Source organism: Pristis pectinata, chromosome 9, assembly GCF_009764475.1.
Source record: "Pristis pectinata isolate sPriPec2 chromosome 9, sPriPec2.1.pri, whole genome shotgun sequence".
In the NCBI taxonomy this organism is placed as follows: domain Eukaryota; kingdom Metazoa; phylum Chordata; class Chondrichthyes; order Rhinopristiformes; family Pristidae; genus Pristis; species Pristis pectinata.
Window position 1 is genome coordinate 12,457,412 of NC_067413.1, and position 19,720 is coordinate 12,477,131.

Below are 19,720 nucleotides of genomic sequence, written 5' to 3' on the forward strand. Positions count from 1 at the left end.
AGCAGCCAGACAATTCAGTGTAGCTTCACTTTCCTGCAAGGTTCGGCAAAAGCATCTCAGCTGTACCTAATCCTTAACGAAAGATGATGTGCTGGGATGATCAGGAACCATCATCGCCTTTTTAGATCCACCTGCAAAATTGACACCAACACTGGTGTGTACAACAGAGAGGCAGCTGCTGAACAATGTCTTGTGTTGAAAGGACATTGGTCTTGTATTTGCACAGGGATAATAAAGGTTAAAACTGTAATAACAGTGGTCCTTGAAATTTGACTCTACCTTTTTAGTGGGCAGCTTGCAGTGCCAACCTATGAGATGGTGTCATGGAGTTCCTCAGATTACAAGCTTCTTCACGTGCATTTAACTATAGTCTCCATAAGTAATCACACAGGGGTTCACAAAGCAGATTGTGTACTGTTTGCCTGCAGACTCTCTCTTCCTTTGCTTTGACCTGCCACGTCTCAGTCCCTTCGCCCTTACACTAATTGCCTCTGTAAACTTACCTTGTACACCTTACCCTGTCACTTCAGTGAAGGTGCCCTGAGAGCACTCTTGAGTTTGCACTTGTAGACAAGAGAGCTGTTTAGAAATTCAGAGAGATCTTAATATAATGCAAAAGAAATTAAACCTGACACACAGCCATAGAGCACTAGCCAATGAAAAATAACCTGACTTAATGACTGTGGAAATGGAGTTCCTTGAGGTGGAATTCTCAACAGACTGATGGGCTAATTATGTGTTTCCAAAGGGTGCTATGCAGTTCCTGGATGCCTACATGAAAGAAGACATCCTGGTTGCAAAACTTGAAGGAAATTCAAATTCACTTTGGACCATCAGTCCACCAAGTCGATCTAAGATGATAGAAGGATTGAATGATAACACGTCATCAGTCTCCATTGTTGTTGCTTGGTCTATTCAAAGGTAACGTAGATATAGATGTTCGAGTATTGATACAGTATTATCTTACATGTTTAGAATTAGCTGCTTGTGATGTAATGTTATCTTTTAATTTAAACGACTAAAATAACTATCCCATCCAAAGATTATGAGCAGCAATGTCAGCTTCTATTCGGGTTGCTCAACTATTTTCTATAGTACAAATGAAAGGGTGGAATGTCATAGAAAATCACAGCCCTTAATTCAGGCAATTTCAGAATGTCAAGTCTGAAACACATTACTTGTTCTTCGTGAACATATTTAAAATACTGCATATTTTTGTGGAAAATAAGATTTCTTTATTAGTCACATATATATCAAAACACACAGTGAAATGCATCTTCGTGTAGAGTGTTCTAGGGGCAGCCCGCAAGTGTCGCCACGCTTCCGGCGCCAACAGAGCATGCCCACAGCTCCTGACCTGTATATCTTTGGAATGTGGGAGGAAACCGGAGCACCTGAAGGAAACCCACGCAGACGTGGGGAGAACGTACAAACTCCTTACAGACAGTGGCTGGAATTGAACCCAGGTCGCTGGTTCTGTAATAGTGTTATGCTAACCGTTACACTACCGTGCCTGCCCATATTCTGGTCTTTGTCTTAACACTTCATTGGCAGTGTAGTGACAATATAAGGTGATGGGATGAATACAGACCACCGTTATATACCACTGCTTATCAGATAACTTAACACAGAACGTAGAACATAGAACACTACAGCACAGTACAAGCCCTTCAGCCCACGATATTGTGCCAACATTTTGTCCTGCTCTAGGATCTATCTAACCCTTCCTCCCACATAGCCCTCCATTTTTCTATCATTCATGTGTCTATCTAAGAGTCTCTTAAATGTCCCTAATGTATCTGCCCCCATAGCCTCAGCCGGCAGTGCGTTCCACGCACCCACCACTCTCTGTGTAAAAAAAACTTACCTCTGACATTTCCTTATACCTTCCTCCAACACCTTAAAATTATGCCCTCTCATGTTAGCCATTGTCACCCTGGGAAAAAAGGTCTTTTAATGTCAATTTAATGTTACAGCCAAACAGGTGAGTGTATGTTATTTATCTGCATATAGATCATGATGCTAGTGTTTCAGAAATTTACCATTGTTCCCATATACTCAGAATGATTGGAAGCAGGAATATTGCATGATATAAATTCAGAAACAAAGAAGGTGGGAATAATTTAATCCACCCTCTGGGAAACAACAAGGGTTGGATGGGCTGCCTGCTTTACACCTAGACTGACTTTACTTCGTATTGAAGGACTCCCCCTTATTATGCAAAACCTGCTGGAAACACTGAGCAGGGAGGAGGGAACTTAAACCCCCATCAGCAAGGGTAACTCACTGATACTACTACTGATTGATTTGGCTGTTGGCTATAAGCCAAAGGTGCCATTCTGGGAGTGCAGCACGTGGTGAGAGAGTGCTTCCTCACAGCTCTGGTGACCTGGGTTTAATCCTGACTTCAGACGCTGTCTGTGTGGAGATTGCACGTTCTCCCTGTGACTGTGTGGGTTTCCTCCATTTTCCTCCCACACCTCAAAGACATGCATGTCGGTAGGTTAATTGGATGTGGTAGATGCAGGGATAATGTTTTCCCTGGTTGGGATGCCTAGAACCAGGGGTAACAGACTCAGTGTAAGAGGCAGCCATTCAGAACTGAGAATGAGAAGAAATTTCTTCACCTAGAAGATGGTGAATCTTGGAATTCCCTGTCCAAGAGGCTCATTCAAGGCAAAGTTTAATTAAGGGAATAAAGGAATGTGAGCTAATGCAAGAAAGTGGGGCTGAGATAAAAGATCAGCCATGATCTTTTTTGGAATGGCCGACTCCAGTTTTATTTCATATGTAATGTCACATCTGCTGAAGACCATGATCGTTGGTTCTTCACTTCCCGCTGTCGACACCCTTGCTTATACCTCAGCTTTGCGAAATGTTTATAAGCCCTGCAAGAACACTTCACTATACTCACCAGCTGAATTTACATTGTTAAAATCGCAGCCAGGTTACACTGTTCAGATTTTGCATTACAACATACTTTCAATTTGCAGGAACGTCACTCTTGGGGAAAATCAGAAATTGCGTCTAACAAACTATCTTTCCCTGTTCCACCAAAAACCAAAACTGAGCTTGCGGCGTTGATGGAAGGAAAGGGAGGCAAACCTGTGTAAGTTAGACAACTTAGTTCATTACCTCTTTATCACATAGCAGGATTAGTATCTTTAGATATAATGCTTCCGTTAAACACAGTGCTTGTTTATTGAGGAAAATTAACATTCTCATTACTGGAATTATATTTTTATGAGGTTTGAGCTTTAAGCTAATTCAATACCCTTGTTGTTTTAAAGAACAGGAGGAGGGATAAGCTAAGTAGCCCTTCAGGTCTGCTCTGCCCTTCAATAATCATGGCTGATCCACTTGTGGCTTCAACATCACTTTCCCACTCTCGCCCCATGCCCCTTGATTCCCTTGTAGTTTAAATGTCTGTAAATCTCTGCCTAACTGTGCCTCCACAGTTTTCTCTGGTAAAGAATTCCAAAGATCCATGACTCTCTCAGAGAAGAAATTTCTCCATCTCCATCTTAATGTCAACCAATATCTCCTCCCTCGCCAAGAAGGCACAAGCAGCATCTCTGCTTTTTACAGCGGCTGAAGACAGCAAAACCTGCCCTCCCCCACCCTCACCACATTCTACAGGGGTACCATTTGAGAGTGTCCTGACCAGCTGCATCTCTGCCTGGTACGGTAACTATAACATCTCTGACCATAAGACTTTGCAGAGAATTGCGAGTACAGCTGGAAAGATCACTGGAGTTACCTCTTCCCTCTATCCTGGATATCTATAATACATGATGCACACGCAAGTCTGCAGAATCATAGATGACCCTCCTCATCCCTCCCACGACCTATTTGTCCCACTGCTGTCTGGCAAGCGGTACCGGAGCATCCGAGCCAGAACTACTAGACTGTGCAACAGTCTTTTCCCCCAGGCTGGTCAGGCTCCTGAATACCCTGGAGGCAGTTTCAGACAAATGCCACGTCAAAAGGCCTGGTTTGCACAACGGCGTATAAGAACTTTGGCTGCTGCTGAACATGTTTATACAATTAGTGCAACACACTGAGTTCTGTATTTTCCTCGTCCAACTCAGTTTTGCACTAACCTTGCACTAAATTTGTATTCTGTGTATACCATTTTTTGCACTATTTGTACTTGCACAGTTTTTTTCTGTCTGCGTTTATTGTACGTCCTCCGTTCTATGTGTGTCCTCTGTTGTGTCAGTATGGGGGAAACGACATTTCGTTCCGCCATGTGTTTTACAGCATATGGGTGAATGACAATAGAGTAACTTGAACTTAATGTGACCCCTTGTTCTGAAGCTATGTTCCAGATAGCCCGATGAGGGACAACATCTTCTCAGCATCCACCCCTTCAGTCCCTTTAATAACCCACATATTTAACATAGAACATAGAACAGTACAGCACAGGAACAGACCCTTCAGTCCATGATGTCTGTGCCGACCATGATGCCAAATTAAACTAAACCTATCTGCCTGCACATGATCCAGATCCCTCCACTCCCTGCCCTGTTCATGTGCCTGTCTAAATGTCTCTTAAACTCTACTATCATGTCTGCTTCCACCAGTGTATTCCAGGCACCCACCACTCTCTGTGTAAAGAAACTTGCCCCGTACATCTCCTTTAAACTTTCCCCCTCTCACCTTGAACGCATATGTCCTCTAGTATTTGACATTTGTACCTGGGAGAAAGATTCTGACTGTCTACGCTATCTATTCCTCTCATAATTTTATAAACCTCTATCAGGTCTCCTGTCAGCCTCCGACACTCCAGAGTGTCAAGCCTCTCCTTGGAGCTAAGTAAGATCAGCTCTCATTCTTCCATAGTCCAATGAGTACAGTCCAATCTAACCGTATCTCTTTCTCTTTCAATCTTTTTATTAGTTTTCAAATTAATACAGATTAATATATCAATGTTTATACATGTAATACAAAGAGATCAGGAGAACAATCATGACATGGATAATCATAAAGAACAACAGAGTATAAAAAAACTGTAGATCCAACAATCTGTTAGTGAATGAATATAATATAAGAGAAAAAGATTTATTATAAAATATAAAAAAAGAAAAAAACAAAACAATAAGAAAAATTATAAATATATCAAACCAAACTAAGCTAAAGAAAAAAAAATTCAAAAGAAAACAGAAAAAAAAACTGGACTAAAGTTTCTCAATAGAAACAGAGCAATATTATGTCATCAACTCTGTTCCAATCTAACCGTATCTCAACCCCTTCATTCTAGGAACCTTCTCTTCATTGCCTCCAATGCGAGAATATTGTCCCTTAAATATGAAAACTAAAACTGTTTGTAATCCTCTCGGTGCAGTGTCCTGTAAAGTTGTGTCAAAAACCTCCCTACTTCCCACTCCTCTTGCAATAAAGGCCAACATTCCATTAGCCTGCTTATTAATTGCTCTGCCTTCAGCCTAACCTTTTGTGTTTCGTGTACTAGGACCCCTTGGTGCTGCAGCGTTTTGTACTCTCACTCCACTTAAATAATAATTTCCTTTCTAATTCTTCCTTCCCTCACATTGACCCACATTCTGCTCCATGGAGTCATAAAGTCGTATAGCACGGAAACAGGCTGTCGGATCCGGTTATTTTTCAAGCCGCAGGTTCTTTCAGGAGTCCAGGAATGAGTTGAAAACAACTTGGTGCTTCAAAAAGTTTTTTTGGAAAAATTTAAGGCAAAGAAACAATCACAGAGCACATGGCACTAGCTTTACTACTGGGAGATGAGCTGAGACAAAAGGAACTAAAGATGAGGTAGGGCCGGGGGTGGAAGTGAGCAAGAGAGGGATAGAGGCAAGATAAGCAAGAAAGATAGAGGCAAGAGAGAGAGAAGCAAGAGAGAGATAGAGGCAAGACAAGCAAGAGAGATAGAGGCAAGAGAGTTGATTAACAAAAAAACGACACCTTTTATACCTGAGATAAGAGGTACTCCTTAGATAACAATAGACCAATCAGGAAACCTATTAGATACCTGTGGCTAAACCAACCAATGAGAAAACACATATTCACCTGATGGACGAACCAATAAGCTAGGAAGTGGCCATTCCTTGTGTAGCCACTTGAGGTGTGTTAAACACTATATGTGTTAAAAAAACTACTTAAAACAGTTGAATCCAACAAGGCCATTTGGCCCAGCATGTCCAGGCTGACCTGTGGGCATCCATCTGTATTAATCCCATCTTCCAGCTTCTTTTCCACTCACTTAACCTGTCCCCACATCTTTCTGCAGGCTCTTTGTGGTCCTCCTCACAACTCGCAAGGAACTTGCTGCTGGGGGGTTTCAGACCCAAAATGTCAACTGTTTCTCTCTCCATGGATGCTGCGTTTTTCCAGACTTTTCGGTTTTTATTGCCAACCCCTCTATCCTTGTATCATCAGGAAATGTGGCTATAATACACAGGATGCAGAGTTATACAGCACGGAAACAGGCCCTGCGGCCCAACTCATCCATGCCGACCAAGATATCTATCTGAACTAGTTCCATTTGCCTGCGTTTGGCACAACTTTTTCTATTCATGTATCCTGTCGAAATGTCTTTTAAACCTTGTAATTGTACCCGCCTCTACGGCTTCCTCTGGCAGCTCGTTCCACATACCCACCACCCTCTGTGTGAAAAAGCTGCCCCACAAATCCCTTTTAACTCTGTCACTTCTCACCTTAAATCTATACCCTCTAGTTTTAGACTCCCCTAACCTGGCAAAAAGGGAAGTAGATAAAGTGAATGGTCACAATCTACTTCTCTCATGATAGGTCACCCCTCAGCCTCCTGCACTGCAGGGAAAAAATTCCCAGTCTATCCAGCCTCTCAACTCAAGCCCTCCAGTCCCAGTTATATCCTCATGAATATTTTCTGCACTCTTTCCAGCTTAATGACATCCTTCCTATAGCTGAGTGACCAGAAATGTGCACATCGATGTCATAGATTGTAAATGATCGAAGTCCTAAGTATAAACCCTGTGGCATTCCACAGGTTACTGATTGCCAATCCAAATATACCCCAACTCTGTTTTCTGTTGGTCAGCAATTCCCCTGTCCCTTGCCAATATATTACCACCAACCCAGTACACCCTTACCTTGTGCAGTGACCTTTAATGTGGCAACTTTACAAACTAATTAAACTCATAATTAAATGCCTGACTAAACTAGTCCTTTCTGTCTTCGCAAGACTATAACCCTCCATTCTCTGAACATTCATGTGCCTCTCTAAGAGCCTCTCAAACACCTCTGTCATATTTGTCTCCACTCCCACCTCTGGCAATGCACTCCAGGCACCCACCACTCTCTGTGTAAAAAAAACTTGCCCCACATATCTCCTTTGAACTTACCCCCTCTCACCTTAAATGCATGCCCTCAAGTATTAGATATTTTGATCCTGGGGAAAAGATACCGGCTGTCTATCTATGCCTCTAATAAACTTATAAACTTCTATCAGGTCTCCCCTCAGGCTCCGTTGCTCCAGAGAAACCAACCCAAGTTTTCCAACCTCTCCTTATAGCACATGCCCTCCAATCCAGGCAGCATCCTGGTAAACCTCTTCTGCACCCTCTCCAAAGCCTCCACATCCTTCCTATAATGGGGCGGCCAGAATTGAACGCAATACTGCAGATGCGGCCTAACCAGAGTTTTATAAAGCTGCAACATAACTTCCTGACTCTTGAACTCAGTTCCTTGACTAATAAAGGCAAGCACGCCATAAACCTTCTTTACTACCCTATCAAATGGTGCAGCCGCTTTCAGGGGCCTATGGACTTAGACACCAAGATCTCTCTGTATGTCAACACTGTTAAAGGTCTTGCCACTAACAGTCCACTGTCCCTTTACATTTGATCCCCAAAGTGCAGCATCTCACATTTGGCCAGATCTGCAACTGATCTAACTCCTGTTGTATCCTTTGGCAATCATCCACACTATCCACAACATCACCAATTTTTGTATCGTCTGCACACTTACTAACCCACTCATCTACATTTTCATCCAGGTCATTTGTACATACCACACACAGCAGAGGTCCCAGTGCAGATCTCTGCATGACACCACTAGTCATGGACCTCCAGCCAGAAAAGTCCCATCAACCACTATCCTCTGTCTTCTATGGGCAAGCCAATTCTGAATCCAAACAGTCAAGTCACTGTGGATCCCATGCATCTTAATCTTGACGGAGAATGAGGTTGAGAGGGAAAAATAAATCAGCCATGACTGAATGGTGGAGCAGACTCGATGGGCCGAATGGCCTAATTCTGCTCCTATGTCTTATGGTCTAATCTTCTGGATGAGCCTCACATGAGGGACATTGTCAAATGCTTTACTAAAATCCATGCTGACAGCATCCACAGCTCTACCTTCATCAATCACCTTCGTCATCTCCTCAAAAAACTCAATCAAGTTAGTATTGGTATTGGTATTGATTTATTATTGTCACTTGTACCGAGATACAGTGAAAAACTGGTCTTGCATACCGATCGTACAGGTCAGTTCATTACACAGTGCAGTTACATTGAATTAGTACAGAGTGCATTGATGTAGTACAGGTAAAAACAGTAACAGTACAGAGTAAAGTGTCACAGCTACAGAGAAAGCGCAGTGCAATAAGGTGCAAGGTCACAACAAGGTAGATCGTGGTCAGGGTCCGTCTCATCGTGTAAGGGAACTGTTCAATAGTCTTATCACAGTGAGATAGAAGCTGTCCTTAAGCCTGGTGGTATGTGCCCTCAGGCTAGACATGAACTGCCCTGCACAAAGCCATGCCGATAGTTGCAGAATAAAGAGTCACCCATTTAAGATAGGAATGAGGATTTTTTTTTCTCTATTAGAGGGTCTACTTTCTCCAGTTATGTAAAACATTCTCCCAACAGTCTCCCAATATCTCCCCTGTCGACCCTACAAAAAAAAAGGTGATTTAAATGTGATTTATTTTCATTCTCCTAAAAGCCAGGGAATACAGGTCTCACCTCATCTTTGGAGTCAGTCCAGTGAAGTGCCTTCCCATTTTAAAGTCAAGTTTATTGTCATGTGCACAGGTACACTGAGGTACAGGTACAATGAAAAACTTGCTTGCAGCAGCATCACAGGCACGCAGGTGCAGACAACACACAGAATATAAATTATACACAAATTGTGCAAAACAGTGAAGAGAGAGAAAAGAGACTGTGCAAAAACAAGACCTTAGTGCAAAAAGAAGGCAATCAGAGACAAGTCCACGGTAGTGCAAGAGGTGGTCTGTAGTGTTTCAATGCTGACATACAATGGTACTTTCACTAGCAAATACACCCTCCTTTGGGGAGGGATACCACAACTGCACCTGGTCCTCCCATGCGGTTGCAATAAGACTTCTTTTCTCTTATACTTCAACACATTTACAATAAAGACTAACATATGATTTGTCTTCCTGCTTGCTGTGCCTGCATGTTAACCTTTATTGATTCAAGAATATCAATATCCCTCCAAAAATCAACAATTCCCAGTCTCACTTTTAAGAAAGCTTTGGCTTTTCACATATCCTATCAAAGTAACTAACTTCATATTTCCCTGCTCAATATGTTTCCACCTTCTTCCCCACTCACTTAACCTGTGGAAATCCCCATAACAGACTCTTTGTATTTAACTTACTAGCTCCTTATCATAAGAAACACCTGAATTCATCATTTATCTCAATGGTCTGAACCTTCCACAGAGATGTCTGCACTTCTGCACAGAATTGTTAACATTCACCTCTGTAACTACGCAAAGGCTTAGATCTCTCACAAAAATAAATGGGGGTCTTTCCAGTGATGCTCACTTCCCGTGAGTAAATCCTGTCAGGTTACCACCACATCTGGAAAGGCTACACCTCTGGCAATGCAGTACCCTCAGTGGGGCAATAGGGTGTCTAGTTTTCACTTTGGATTCACTTGAATGGGTCTTGAACACTCAACTAGATGGCCCTGAGTCTTGCATTAAAGTCTTTGCCAAGGACAAACCGCATACACAATAATGTTTTCTAAGGTGCAAGTTCACCATCATTTCAGTTGAGAAGTTATGAAGGAAAATTGCAAACTGTGCCCTCTGCTGGTGAATCTATTTTTTCCTGCTTTGGATGATTATCATGTCCATTATTTATGATGAACAAATATCTCATTCTTATATTTTGACACAATTATATTTTAATAAAATGGTTTTATTTTTCAGAAAAATTTCAAATATATTTCCAAACTACATCAGGGCTCCCAGCGATTCTGATACAAAACCTGTGAAACAACTTTATAAAAGTAAGTGTACCTGTTTAAAATGTCTATACTTCACAGTGCATAAATATATAACAATAAATGAGTAACCGTGGAGGCAAAACTTAAAAGCAATTAGTTCTGAGCAGTTATTTCCTTGGAGGTGATTGTCCACCTTTCTGAGTTCTTCAGAAGCACAGCTCACAGTTTGTTTATGTGTTCAACTACTTCTGGGAAAGTTCGACAGAAATATAACAAGTGGAAGGAGGAGAAGACCACTTGATTCCTCAAGCCTGTTCTGCTAGTCAATAAGATAATAGCCAAACTGTTTTATCAACCCCAGAAACACACCCCATGTCTTTATGGTGCCAAGTGTTCTAACAATCAATCTTGAACATAAGAACTAGGAGCAGGAAAAGGGCCAACCCAACCTTCGAACCTGCTCCACATTCAGCAAGATCACGGCAGGTCTTCTTCCAACACCATTTGCCTGCACTCGACCCTTAATGTCCAGAAATCTATCAATTTCTTTACTGGACAAATTCAACAACTAACCCTCCACAGCCCTCCGAGTTAGAGAATTCCAAAAATTCGCCACTCTCTGAGTGAAGAAATTTCTCCCCAAGTCAGTACTAAACAGCCTAGCCCATGTTCTGAAACAGAGACCCTTGGTGTTGGAATCCTCAGCCAGGGGAAGCTCCTCCCTGTATGCAGCTTGCCAATCCACGGACAAATTGCTCAAGTTTCATTGAGATGTACTGAGTACAGCTCTTATGGTTAGGAGTGGGGTGGGAGGTGGTAAAGAATATCAAAAGTGACTATTTACAGAGATTACAGTTCTACACTGTCTGGTATGGAGAGAAAGCCTCTCAACATTCATCTTACCAAGCCCTTTTATCAATGTCAGTGGAATCGGCTCTCATTTTTCTAAATACCATTTCTCTAAACTCAATCAATTTTACACCAGTGAGGAGGAACAGCTCTGAGGTTATGCCTGGGCAACATTTCTATTCTATTAATATTTGACTTTGAAATGACTTTTGTTAACTCCTTAAAAATAAGCATCAAGTTCCTGTTAAGAGCCATTCCCCACATTTTGGAATTGATCAATAATCAAAACAGTTTTTATGTCCAATTTAGATTTCATAAATGATTTCTTAAAATACACCACCTTTCACATTGTTGTTCTGTGGTTCTTCTACCTTTTGTTTGTAGTATCCATGTTGTAATCAAGATTCACTACACCTTCTGCCTCATCTAATTCTCCTAATTCTCAGGCTGTTGGGTATCACCAGTAGGGCTGGTATTTAGTGTCCATCCCTAGTCATAGCTGAAGGAGTAGAGGAAGTACCTTCTTGAATGATTGTAGTCGGTACAGTGATTCTTTGTAGTGTTTGATATAACTGTGTAGGTTACCAGTCACTTCAGAAGGCAGTTAGGAGACAAGCACATTGCGTGATTTCTTAACTTTCTTGATTTTTCTTTCATATTACGGCATTGTGGCTTTTAAAGGATAATCATTGAGTTATCCTTTTTTTCACTATTTTTATACAGAGGCATTCTGAAATACAGGCATTGGCATTTCATATTTTAAAACATTAAAACAATGAATTAAAATATGTAACCTTTTCAATATGATCTGTGCTTTACTTTCCTTCAATAGATGGTGATGACTACTGTGAACTTCTTGTAAGACTGGTTCAACAAACAGACAACATTACAGGACATATTCAGGAATGGTGGACTGTTAATCAGACCCAAAAGTTTCACAGAAATGATCAAAAAGAAAGTTTAGAAATTATTGTATTCAGTGATAAAGTTAGTCCTCCAAGTCTTGGCTTCCTAGCTGGCTATGGGTAAGACAACAATTTCAATTATTTGATTTCCTTTACATTCAAAGAGTTATACAGCATTGGAAACATGCCCTTTTCTCCTAACGAGTTCATGCCAACCAAAGTGCCTTCCTGAACTAGTCTCATTCGCCTGCATTTGGCTCAAATCCCTCTAAACCCTTCCTATCCATATAATTGTCCAAATGTCTTTTAAACATTGTAATTGTTTTCATTCTTTTTGGTTATGAAATATTGGCTATTTAATGATGGCTTTTTTTTTAGCTACCGTCACACACATATCATTATTACTCTACTGGTGTATAAAATGACAGAGAAAGTTTGCACTTTCCTCCACTTTGATACTTTTCTTGGATTGTTGCTCCGAATGCAAGTTTCCTTGATCATCTTATCGATACAGATCTTGTACCAATTAAAACTTTGGAAGACGCATGAATTCATTGCACACGAATTTTTCTCGGATTACCCTGCTCTTGCACTCAGAATGAACTTAAAGAAAGGTCTTAAAGTCCATTGTCATTTCAAATCAGTGCAAGGTAGATTTAATGAGCAGAGGGGAACATACATGTAACCAGTTGCAGAGTCCGTGAGTTCTGAAGAAGAATAAGCAATTATCAAGATCACCGAGAGCACCTTAAAATATTTTAAAACATTCTTCCATAGTTTTCAGATGCTGATATCTAAAATTCATTTTAGCATAATTTCTTACTCTTTTCCCAGAGAAAAGTTCTGATACCTCTGAATTGCTCCACATTCCAATCCAAAGGATAGATTTCTGGACCAGAACTGCCTCTCTATATGTTATTACAAGCGCAGTTCCAACATCTGCATATCTGGGTTTAGTGTATCAGCAATATGGCCAGATATTGCCCAGATATACCCAGATATTACTCTCCCCAATGTACATAGACCACAGTGATTGTGCTGGCCCCTCTCTACAGAGCTGTACATCCAATGACTGGTCTTTTCTAAAGTTATCACTTGGCATTTCTGCTGATTTCATTAAAAAACAATTTGTAGATTTCAAGAGACACAAGAAATTCTGCAGATGCTGGATGTATCTGGAGCAATACACAAAAAGTGCTGGAGGAACTCAGCAGGTCAGGGAGCATCCATGGAGGGAAAGAACCTCCACCTGTGTGTCCAAGGGTGTCATTATTGCATTCGGCGCTCCCGGTGTGGCCTCCTGTACATCGGTGAGACCTGACGCAGATTGGGTGATCACTTCGTCGAGCACCTTCGCTCCGTCTGCCGCAACAGCCAGGACCTCCCGGTGGCCACCCACGTCAATTCCACATCCCACTCCCACACTGACATGTCTATCCATGGCCTCCTCTACTGCCATGTTGAGGCCAGACGCAGGCTGGAGGAACAATACCTCATATTCCGCCTTGGGAGTCTCCAACCTGACGGCCTCAACGTCGATTTCTCTAACTTCCGGTAACCCCTCCCCTTCTTTTTCTCCCTCCCCCCCTTGTCTTCCCTTATTCCTGTGGCTCCCTTCCCCCACCTTGATGACCTGCCCATCTCCTCTCCTCCCCTCCCCCATCCTTTATTCCATGGTTCACTGCCCTCTCCTACAAGATTCCTCCTCCTTCAGCCCTCGGCCTCTTCTACCTATCACCTCTCAGCTTATTACATCTCTTCCCCCTCCCCCACCCACTACCTTCCCCATCTCACCTGGACTTGCCTATCCCCTGAACTCACCTATCCCCTGCCTGCGTGTGCTCCTCCCCCTCCCCCCACCTTCTTATTTTGGCTTCTGCCCTCTTCCTTTCCAGTCCTGATGAAGGGTCTCAGCCCAAGAAGTCAACTGTTTATTTGGATGCTTCCTGACCTGTTGAGTTCCTCCAGCACTTTTTGTGTGTTGCTGTAGACGTCAAGAGTGTGATGGTACACAAGATGGACAGGAAAGAAAGGAAAAGTGCCTTGCCTTGCCAGATATTGACAGGCCATTTATTTATATTCTGCACTGATCTGCTGTGTTAGAAGAAGCTGGCCAAAAATATCTGTGGTTCCTTCCCTGATTGTTGTGTAAAGATTAGAAGAGCAGAGCCCCCACAAATTTTTTTCTCTCCTCTATCTCATTTAAAAATGTCCAGGTCCTCCTCTAAGATATAGTTTTTCTCCCAACTGCCTTTATTCCTTTCTATCTCACTGCTTACACGGAGCTGTGATGGGCCAAAGATAGTTCACGTAATGAAATATACTTGAAGGTTGACGCTGTGACATTGGCAGCCTCATGAAAGAACATAGCAAACAGTAGAGGCGACAGATATACCACCCCTTGCATCTGCTCCACTTGTCCATAAAATCATGGTTGATGCGATCTTGACCTCAACTCCCCTTGCCCACCTGTTTCCATAACCCTGACTCCCCTGTAGTTCAAAAATCTATCTGTCTGGCTTCATAATCAGTGACACAGCCTCCACTGGACCCTGGGCTACAGAATACCAAATAGTCGTGACCCCCCCCCCCCCCCCCCCCCCCCCCCCGGACTTGTTGCATTTTGGAAGGACAAATCAAGGTAGGAGGTACACAGTAAATGGTAGGGCACTGAGGAGTGCGGAGGAGCAAAGGGATCTGGGAGTTTAGATACATAATTCCCTGAAAGTGGTGTCACAGGTAGACAGGGTTGTAAAGGAGGCTTTTGGCATCCTGGCATTCATAAATCAAAGTATTGAGTATAGGAGTTGGGATGTTATGGTGAGGTTGTATGAGACATTGGTGAGGCCAAATTTGGAGTATTGTGTGCAGTTCTGGTCACCTAACTATAGGAAGGATATCGGTAAGATTGAATGAGTGCAGAGGAGATTTACTAGAATGTTGCAGGGTCTTTAGGAGTTGAGTTACAGGGAAAGATTGAACGGGTTAGGAATTTATTCCTTGGAGCATAGAAGAATGAGGGGAGATTTGATAGAGGTTTACAAAATTATGAGGGGTATAGGCATAGTACATGCGAGTAGGCTCTTTCCACCTAGATTAGAAGAAATACGAGAGGACGTGGCTTTAGGGTGAAAGGGGAAAAGTTTAGGAGGAAGATGAGGGGGAACTTCTTTACTCAGAGAGTGGTGGGCGTGTGGAATGAGCTGCCATCTGACGTGGTAAATGCGGGCTCACTCTTAAGCTTTAACAATAAATTGGATGGATATATGGAGGGGAGAGGTCTGGAGGGTTATGGACTGAGTGCAGGTCAATGGGACTAGCGGAATAAAGTTTTGGCACAGACTAGAAGGGCCTCTTTTCTGTGCTGTAGTGTTCTATGGTTCTATTTGATCCCTTCGTCTACACCACTAACACAGTCTGTACGTAGTGGTGACTCAGCACTGATCCTTGAACCACCCCCATTAAAGTACGGCTTGCCAATGAAGATGCAAACTCATAAGTGAAAGGGGGAGGTGGATGCCTACCTGTGTGAGGTTGGTAGCCGGGTTAGAGAAGGGGTTGACATCAGCAGAGATTGGGTGGGGGAGGTTGGATAAAAGTGGCAGCAGCTCTATGATCAGTTGCAGAAGAACTTTAACGTGTTGTATGCCTAGTCTTCACTGAGTGCAAATTGTGGCGGCTGCCATTGGGGGAAACCAATCTTACAGTAAAAGCATTGAAGAGATATTTAGGTGCCTGTTTGTATATACAATAGAACTAAGCCATATGCACCCTGTTTCAGGCATAGGTTACTGTTATGGGATATAGCTCATAATGAGCATGCATTTTCCATCATTATGTTAAAGATTTAGGAACCATATAGATCTTGAAACTTGGATGCTCCACATCCAGATTTCTAGGTCCACCCTCCTTCCCCAATTTTAAAGAAAATTCTGGATCTCCTGATGTACTTTTAATACTGTTTTCATTATTTTTCAGCATTATGGGTCTCTATGCATCAGTTGTGCTAGTCATTGGAAAGTTTGTGCGTGAGTTCTTCAGTGGGATCTCTCATTCCATCATGTTTGAAGAGCTGCCAAACGTGGACCGAATCTTGAAGCTGTGCACGGATATCTTCCTGGTTCGAGAGACTGGAGAGCTAGAATTGGAGGAGGATCTGTACGCTAAGCTCATCTTCTTGTATAGATCACCAGAAACTATGATCAAATGGACACGTGAAAAGACAAAGTGACCAGTTTTGCTGATCTGGATGTAAAATTCTAATTTGGAGATTTAAAAAAAAAGCACAATATCACAGAAAAGCTGAGCTATTCACAGTTAGGTGACAGGAGCTTTTCCTTCTGGAGCCCAGGCAGTTGCACGTTCCTCAAGTCCTCTCTGCCTACAGTCTCCCTCTGCTGACAGTATAAGACTGGTGTTTGTGCCACCGTTCAGTCCTGGTTATGGAAACGATTCCATATCGTATCTGAATCCAATTTCTTTTCACTTTCAATCAGCCAAAATCAGGGCTTCCAAAATGCTAACCTTCCTTGCAGGTATCATCTGTATCAATCCTTTGTATTTTCTTTATGTAACGCAATGATTTTTGGGCGATGCAACTTTGTGTCAATACCATCCAATTATAGGGGAACAAGACCTGGAGTGATTTAGTATTGGCCAACGAAAGAAGACATCACCAATGAATAATAATTCTATAGCATCACAAGTCTCCAGTGGTGAATGAATTTACTGACTGGCTTAAGCAAGGAAAATAATTTGACGATCTATTTTACGTGACTTATTTTATTTGTACAGGCAATAGAAAAGTATCACCTTATCAGTGAGCTTTCTCAGGAAGAGTTCTTTTATCAAAGGCTTATCTGTCTTCTGTATCTTCAGTACCTTATAAAACAAAGTGGGTGCACATTATTGCTTCAGCAAATACTTCTCCTAGATAAAGGCTCCTGGGATACCCACAAAAGTACTTGAAACCAGAGGTCAGCAAAATGTTCAGATTTTACTTGAACCTTTCAAAGGCAAATCCTTCAATAGCTTTTCTCTTTGATTAAACTGGAGCTAACATAACTTTTTCTTCATGAGCCCATGGTCTCATCAATTACTTTTGATGGGAAGAATCCAACCATAACTATGTTTTCCATCTCTCTTTCACCCATTCCATTTGTCAGGTGAGAACCTGGGTGATGTGTTGCCAAGTGTCGTGACGATCCATCTTTAAACGATTATTGGGATATATGCAACAATGGTCCAGGGTGATAATTTGCTGAATTTCTTGCTTTTCTTACTGGGAACCATGTGGCCTCTTCTGATGGATATTACTCATGACAGCCTGACCAATATCAGGAACGTGCTTGTAGGGGTTTGATGGGCACAATCATGTACTTTCACTCTGGCACAGTAAAGCAGATTTATCTCGTGTCACAGCAATTATTGTATGACTAGTATTTTTGATCGAAAAAAATGATAGAATTCTGCTTTGTTAGTATTAAATAGAAAGGCAAGGCCCAGGTGGGATCTAAGTGTTTTTGATGGGTTTTGCTCTACTTGAAATGTCTGTGCATCTAAATTTTATTTCCTTACTTAACTATCGGCAACAAACAGCAAGGACAATGGTAGGATGTTCAGGCTCCTCACAGTAATTGGTGTTTCTTTACTCTCAGCTGAAGAGTAAAGATGATAGTATTGAGAACCATATATCGAATGTGAAATAACTGGAGTCAATATAAAAGGATATTATGTAACCATTCATATTGCATAATATTCTGAAAAGTAGACTGCCTGACCTTTGGATAGATTTATTTGGCTTAAAGTTTGACTTTTCTCTGCATATTTCCACATGCAAATTACTATTACTAAAAGGTAACTAAAATCCTAAAAGGGGCAAAAGATCAGTCATACATGTATTTTAAGATTTAATTTTAATCTATTTACGTAAATGCAAACATGTTCAAGATTAACATTATTGTTTTGGTTTAGAAATGATGAGGGTATTTCTAAGGATTATATTGTTGATGGGTAGAATCATAGCACAAGCACAGACCCAAAATGAGACAGCTTTTTTAAATAGACGCAGGATTGCAGCAAGGGTTACTGCAACAGAGAAGGAATTGTGTAATTTGTCATGCTTTTCAGAGTATCACTGGCTCATTATCAATGTGGCCACTCCTTTTCATGTCAGTTATTGGTTTCTGATAACTATTACAGATTTGTATTGTTAAGGCATTGTTAATAATGTAAAGCAGGGATTGAAATTCAGCTTCCTCTTTGGTTGTTTTCCTACTTAAGGTAACTCACCAAATATTTCTGTAACTTGGTTGCACAGTCACAAACAAGTCCAATTAGTGATGATTTAATCGTGTGATTTTTTTTTGGCTTAATGATGCAATTTGTGTTATTTAAATGATGTTGGGGTCCAGCTTTTAACTAATTTGTATCTGATTACGTCTGTTTCAAGGAGATCCAGAAAAAAAGTTCAGCATCACAGCAACAATTTCTATGTGAGGAAATGTGCTAAATAATTGACCTATGATTTAGAAAATCAATACAGGGGTACTATGTGTTTCAAACATTACATATGAGGAGTCATCATGTTAAAACAAAAAAAACCATGCAAGCCTGCAAAACCCTTTAATCTTGCAATAATAGTTTTAGAAACTGTTTTTAAGGTCACTTTATAAATTTGTTTGAGAAAGAAAATAGCACTCATGAGTCCATTATTTCATATACAGCTGTTTTAAGGATTTCTTATCTTTTGAAATTCCTGTTGCTTAGAAAATCAAATGAAAAGCAATGTTTTTCCCATTCTGTAAGTAGCTTGACTATATTTATTAGAATGAATTGGCTATTTTCAACTGAATATTGATAGTCTAACTCCATGATCCAACCCACCACACCATGTGCACTACAATGGATGATTTTAAGTAAGTGAAAGTATCCGAACATGAACACAGTAGTTGGTGCAACTAAGTTTTGTATGACAAAGGATTACCTTATTGCATAATGGATTTCAATATTACAGTGTGTTAAGGTGTATTTATATTTCAAGTTTATTCATGAACTTCTGGAATACTGAAATTAGTTTTAGAAAATATGCAATAAGCTTTGCTTCTAGTTGGATTGCTCTGGTTTTTTTTAACTGGATGCTGTCTACCAGACCCATACGATTGTGACCCTGCTGTCAACAGTTACCAGTGAAAATATGTCCCTGTTTTATATTTGTTTCTAAAACATCTCACTAAGTGATGGACATTTTCAATAAAATTTCATGAAAACTGGGTTTTCTTTCACCAGTAGATTTTGTAAAGTATGAACATGGGCAAGTACTCTTGGAGCTAAGGTGGTGACAACACTCACCAGGAAGAGAATGAGGTTAGAAATGGGGGCTGTAGTTGGATAGGGTAAATGTGTTCAAAAGCATTTAATTTTGATAAATGTAAAGTCATCCAAATTGTCTCCACTCTTGCAGTTTGTTTACACGGCACTGTGCTTACCATTCATACTACCTTTTTATGGTAATACAAGAGCCAGAACAATGTGACAGAATTTGGGACTTTATGAAGAGAACCAGCGATGATATGTTTCCTCAAGTACTCTGTAAAATTCTCACTGAGCCAGTCTAAATAATGATGTGTAAATCAGAATATTAAATCCAATGTAAAAATCATATGTAGATGGAAGAATAAAGAAACCAATGGAGCAATTAAGAAAAATTAAAGCAAAGAAAGACAAAAAAAATTTGTAGCGAAAGACAAAAAA

At 41.1% G+C, this 19,720-nt stretch overlaps 1 protein-coding gene across 1 annotated transcript in view; it reads left to right on the forward strand.

The window, feature by feature from the left end:
* Positions 1 to 19,200, forward strand: part of LOC127574433 (piezo-type mechanosensitive ion channel component 2-like) — a 521,253-nt gene extending 502,053 nt beyond the window's left edge. The window contains 6 exon segments of the mRNA XM_052023441.1: positions 749 to 921; positions 2,994 to 3,007; positions 3,010 to 3,109; positions 10,198 to 10,277; positions 11,896 to 12,088; positions 15,947 to 19,200. Coding sequence (XP_051879401.1) covers positions 749 to 921; positions 2,994 to 3,007; positions 3,010 to 3,109; positions 10,198 to 10,277; positions 11,896 to 12,088; positions 15,947 to 16,199 — 813 coding nt within the window. The 3' untranslated portion in view covers positions 16,200 to 19,200.
* The last annotated feature ends 520 nt before the right edge of the window (positions 19,201 to 19,720 follow it).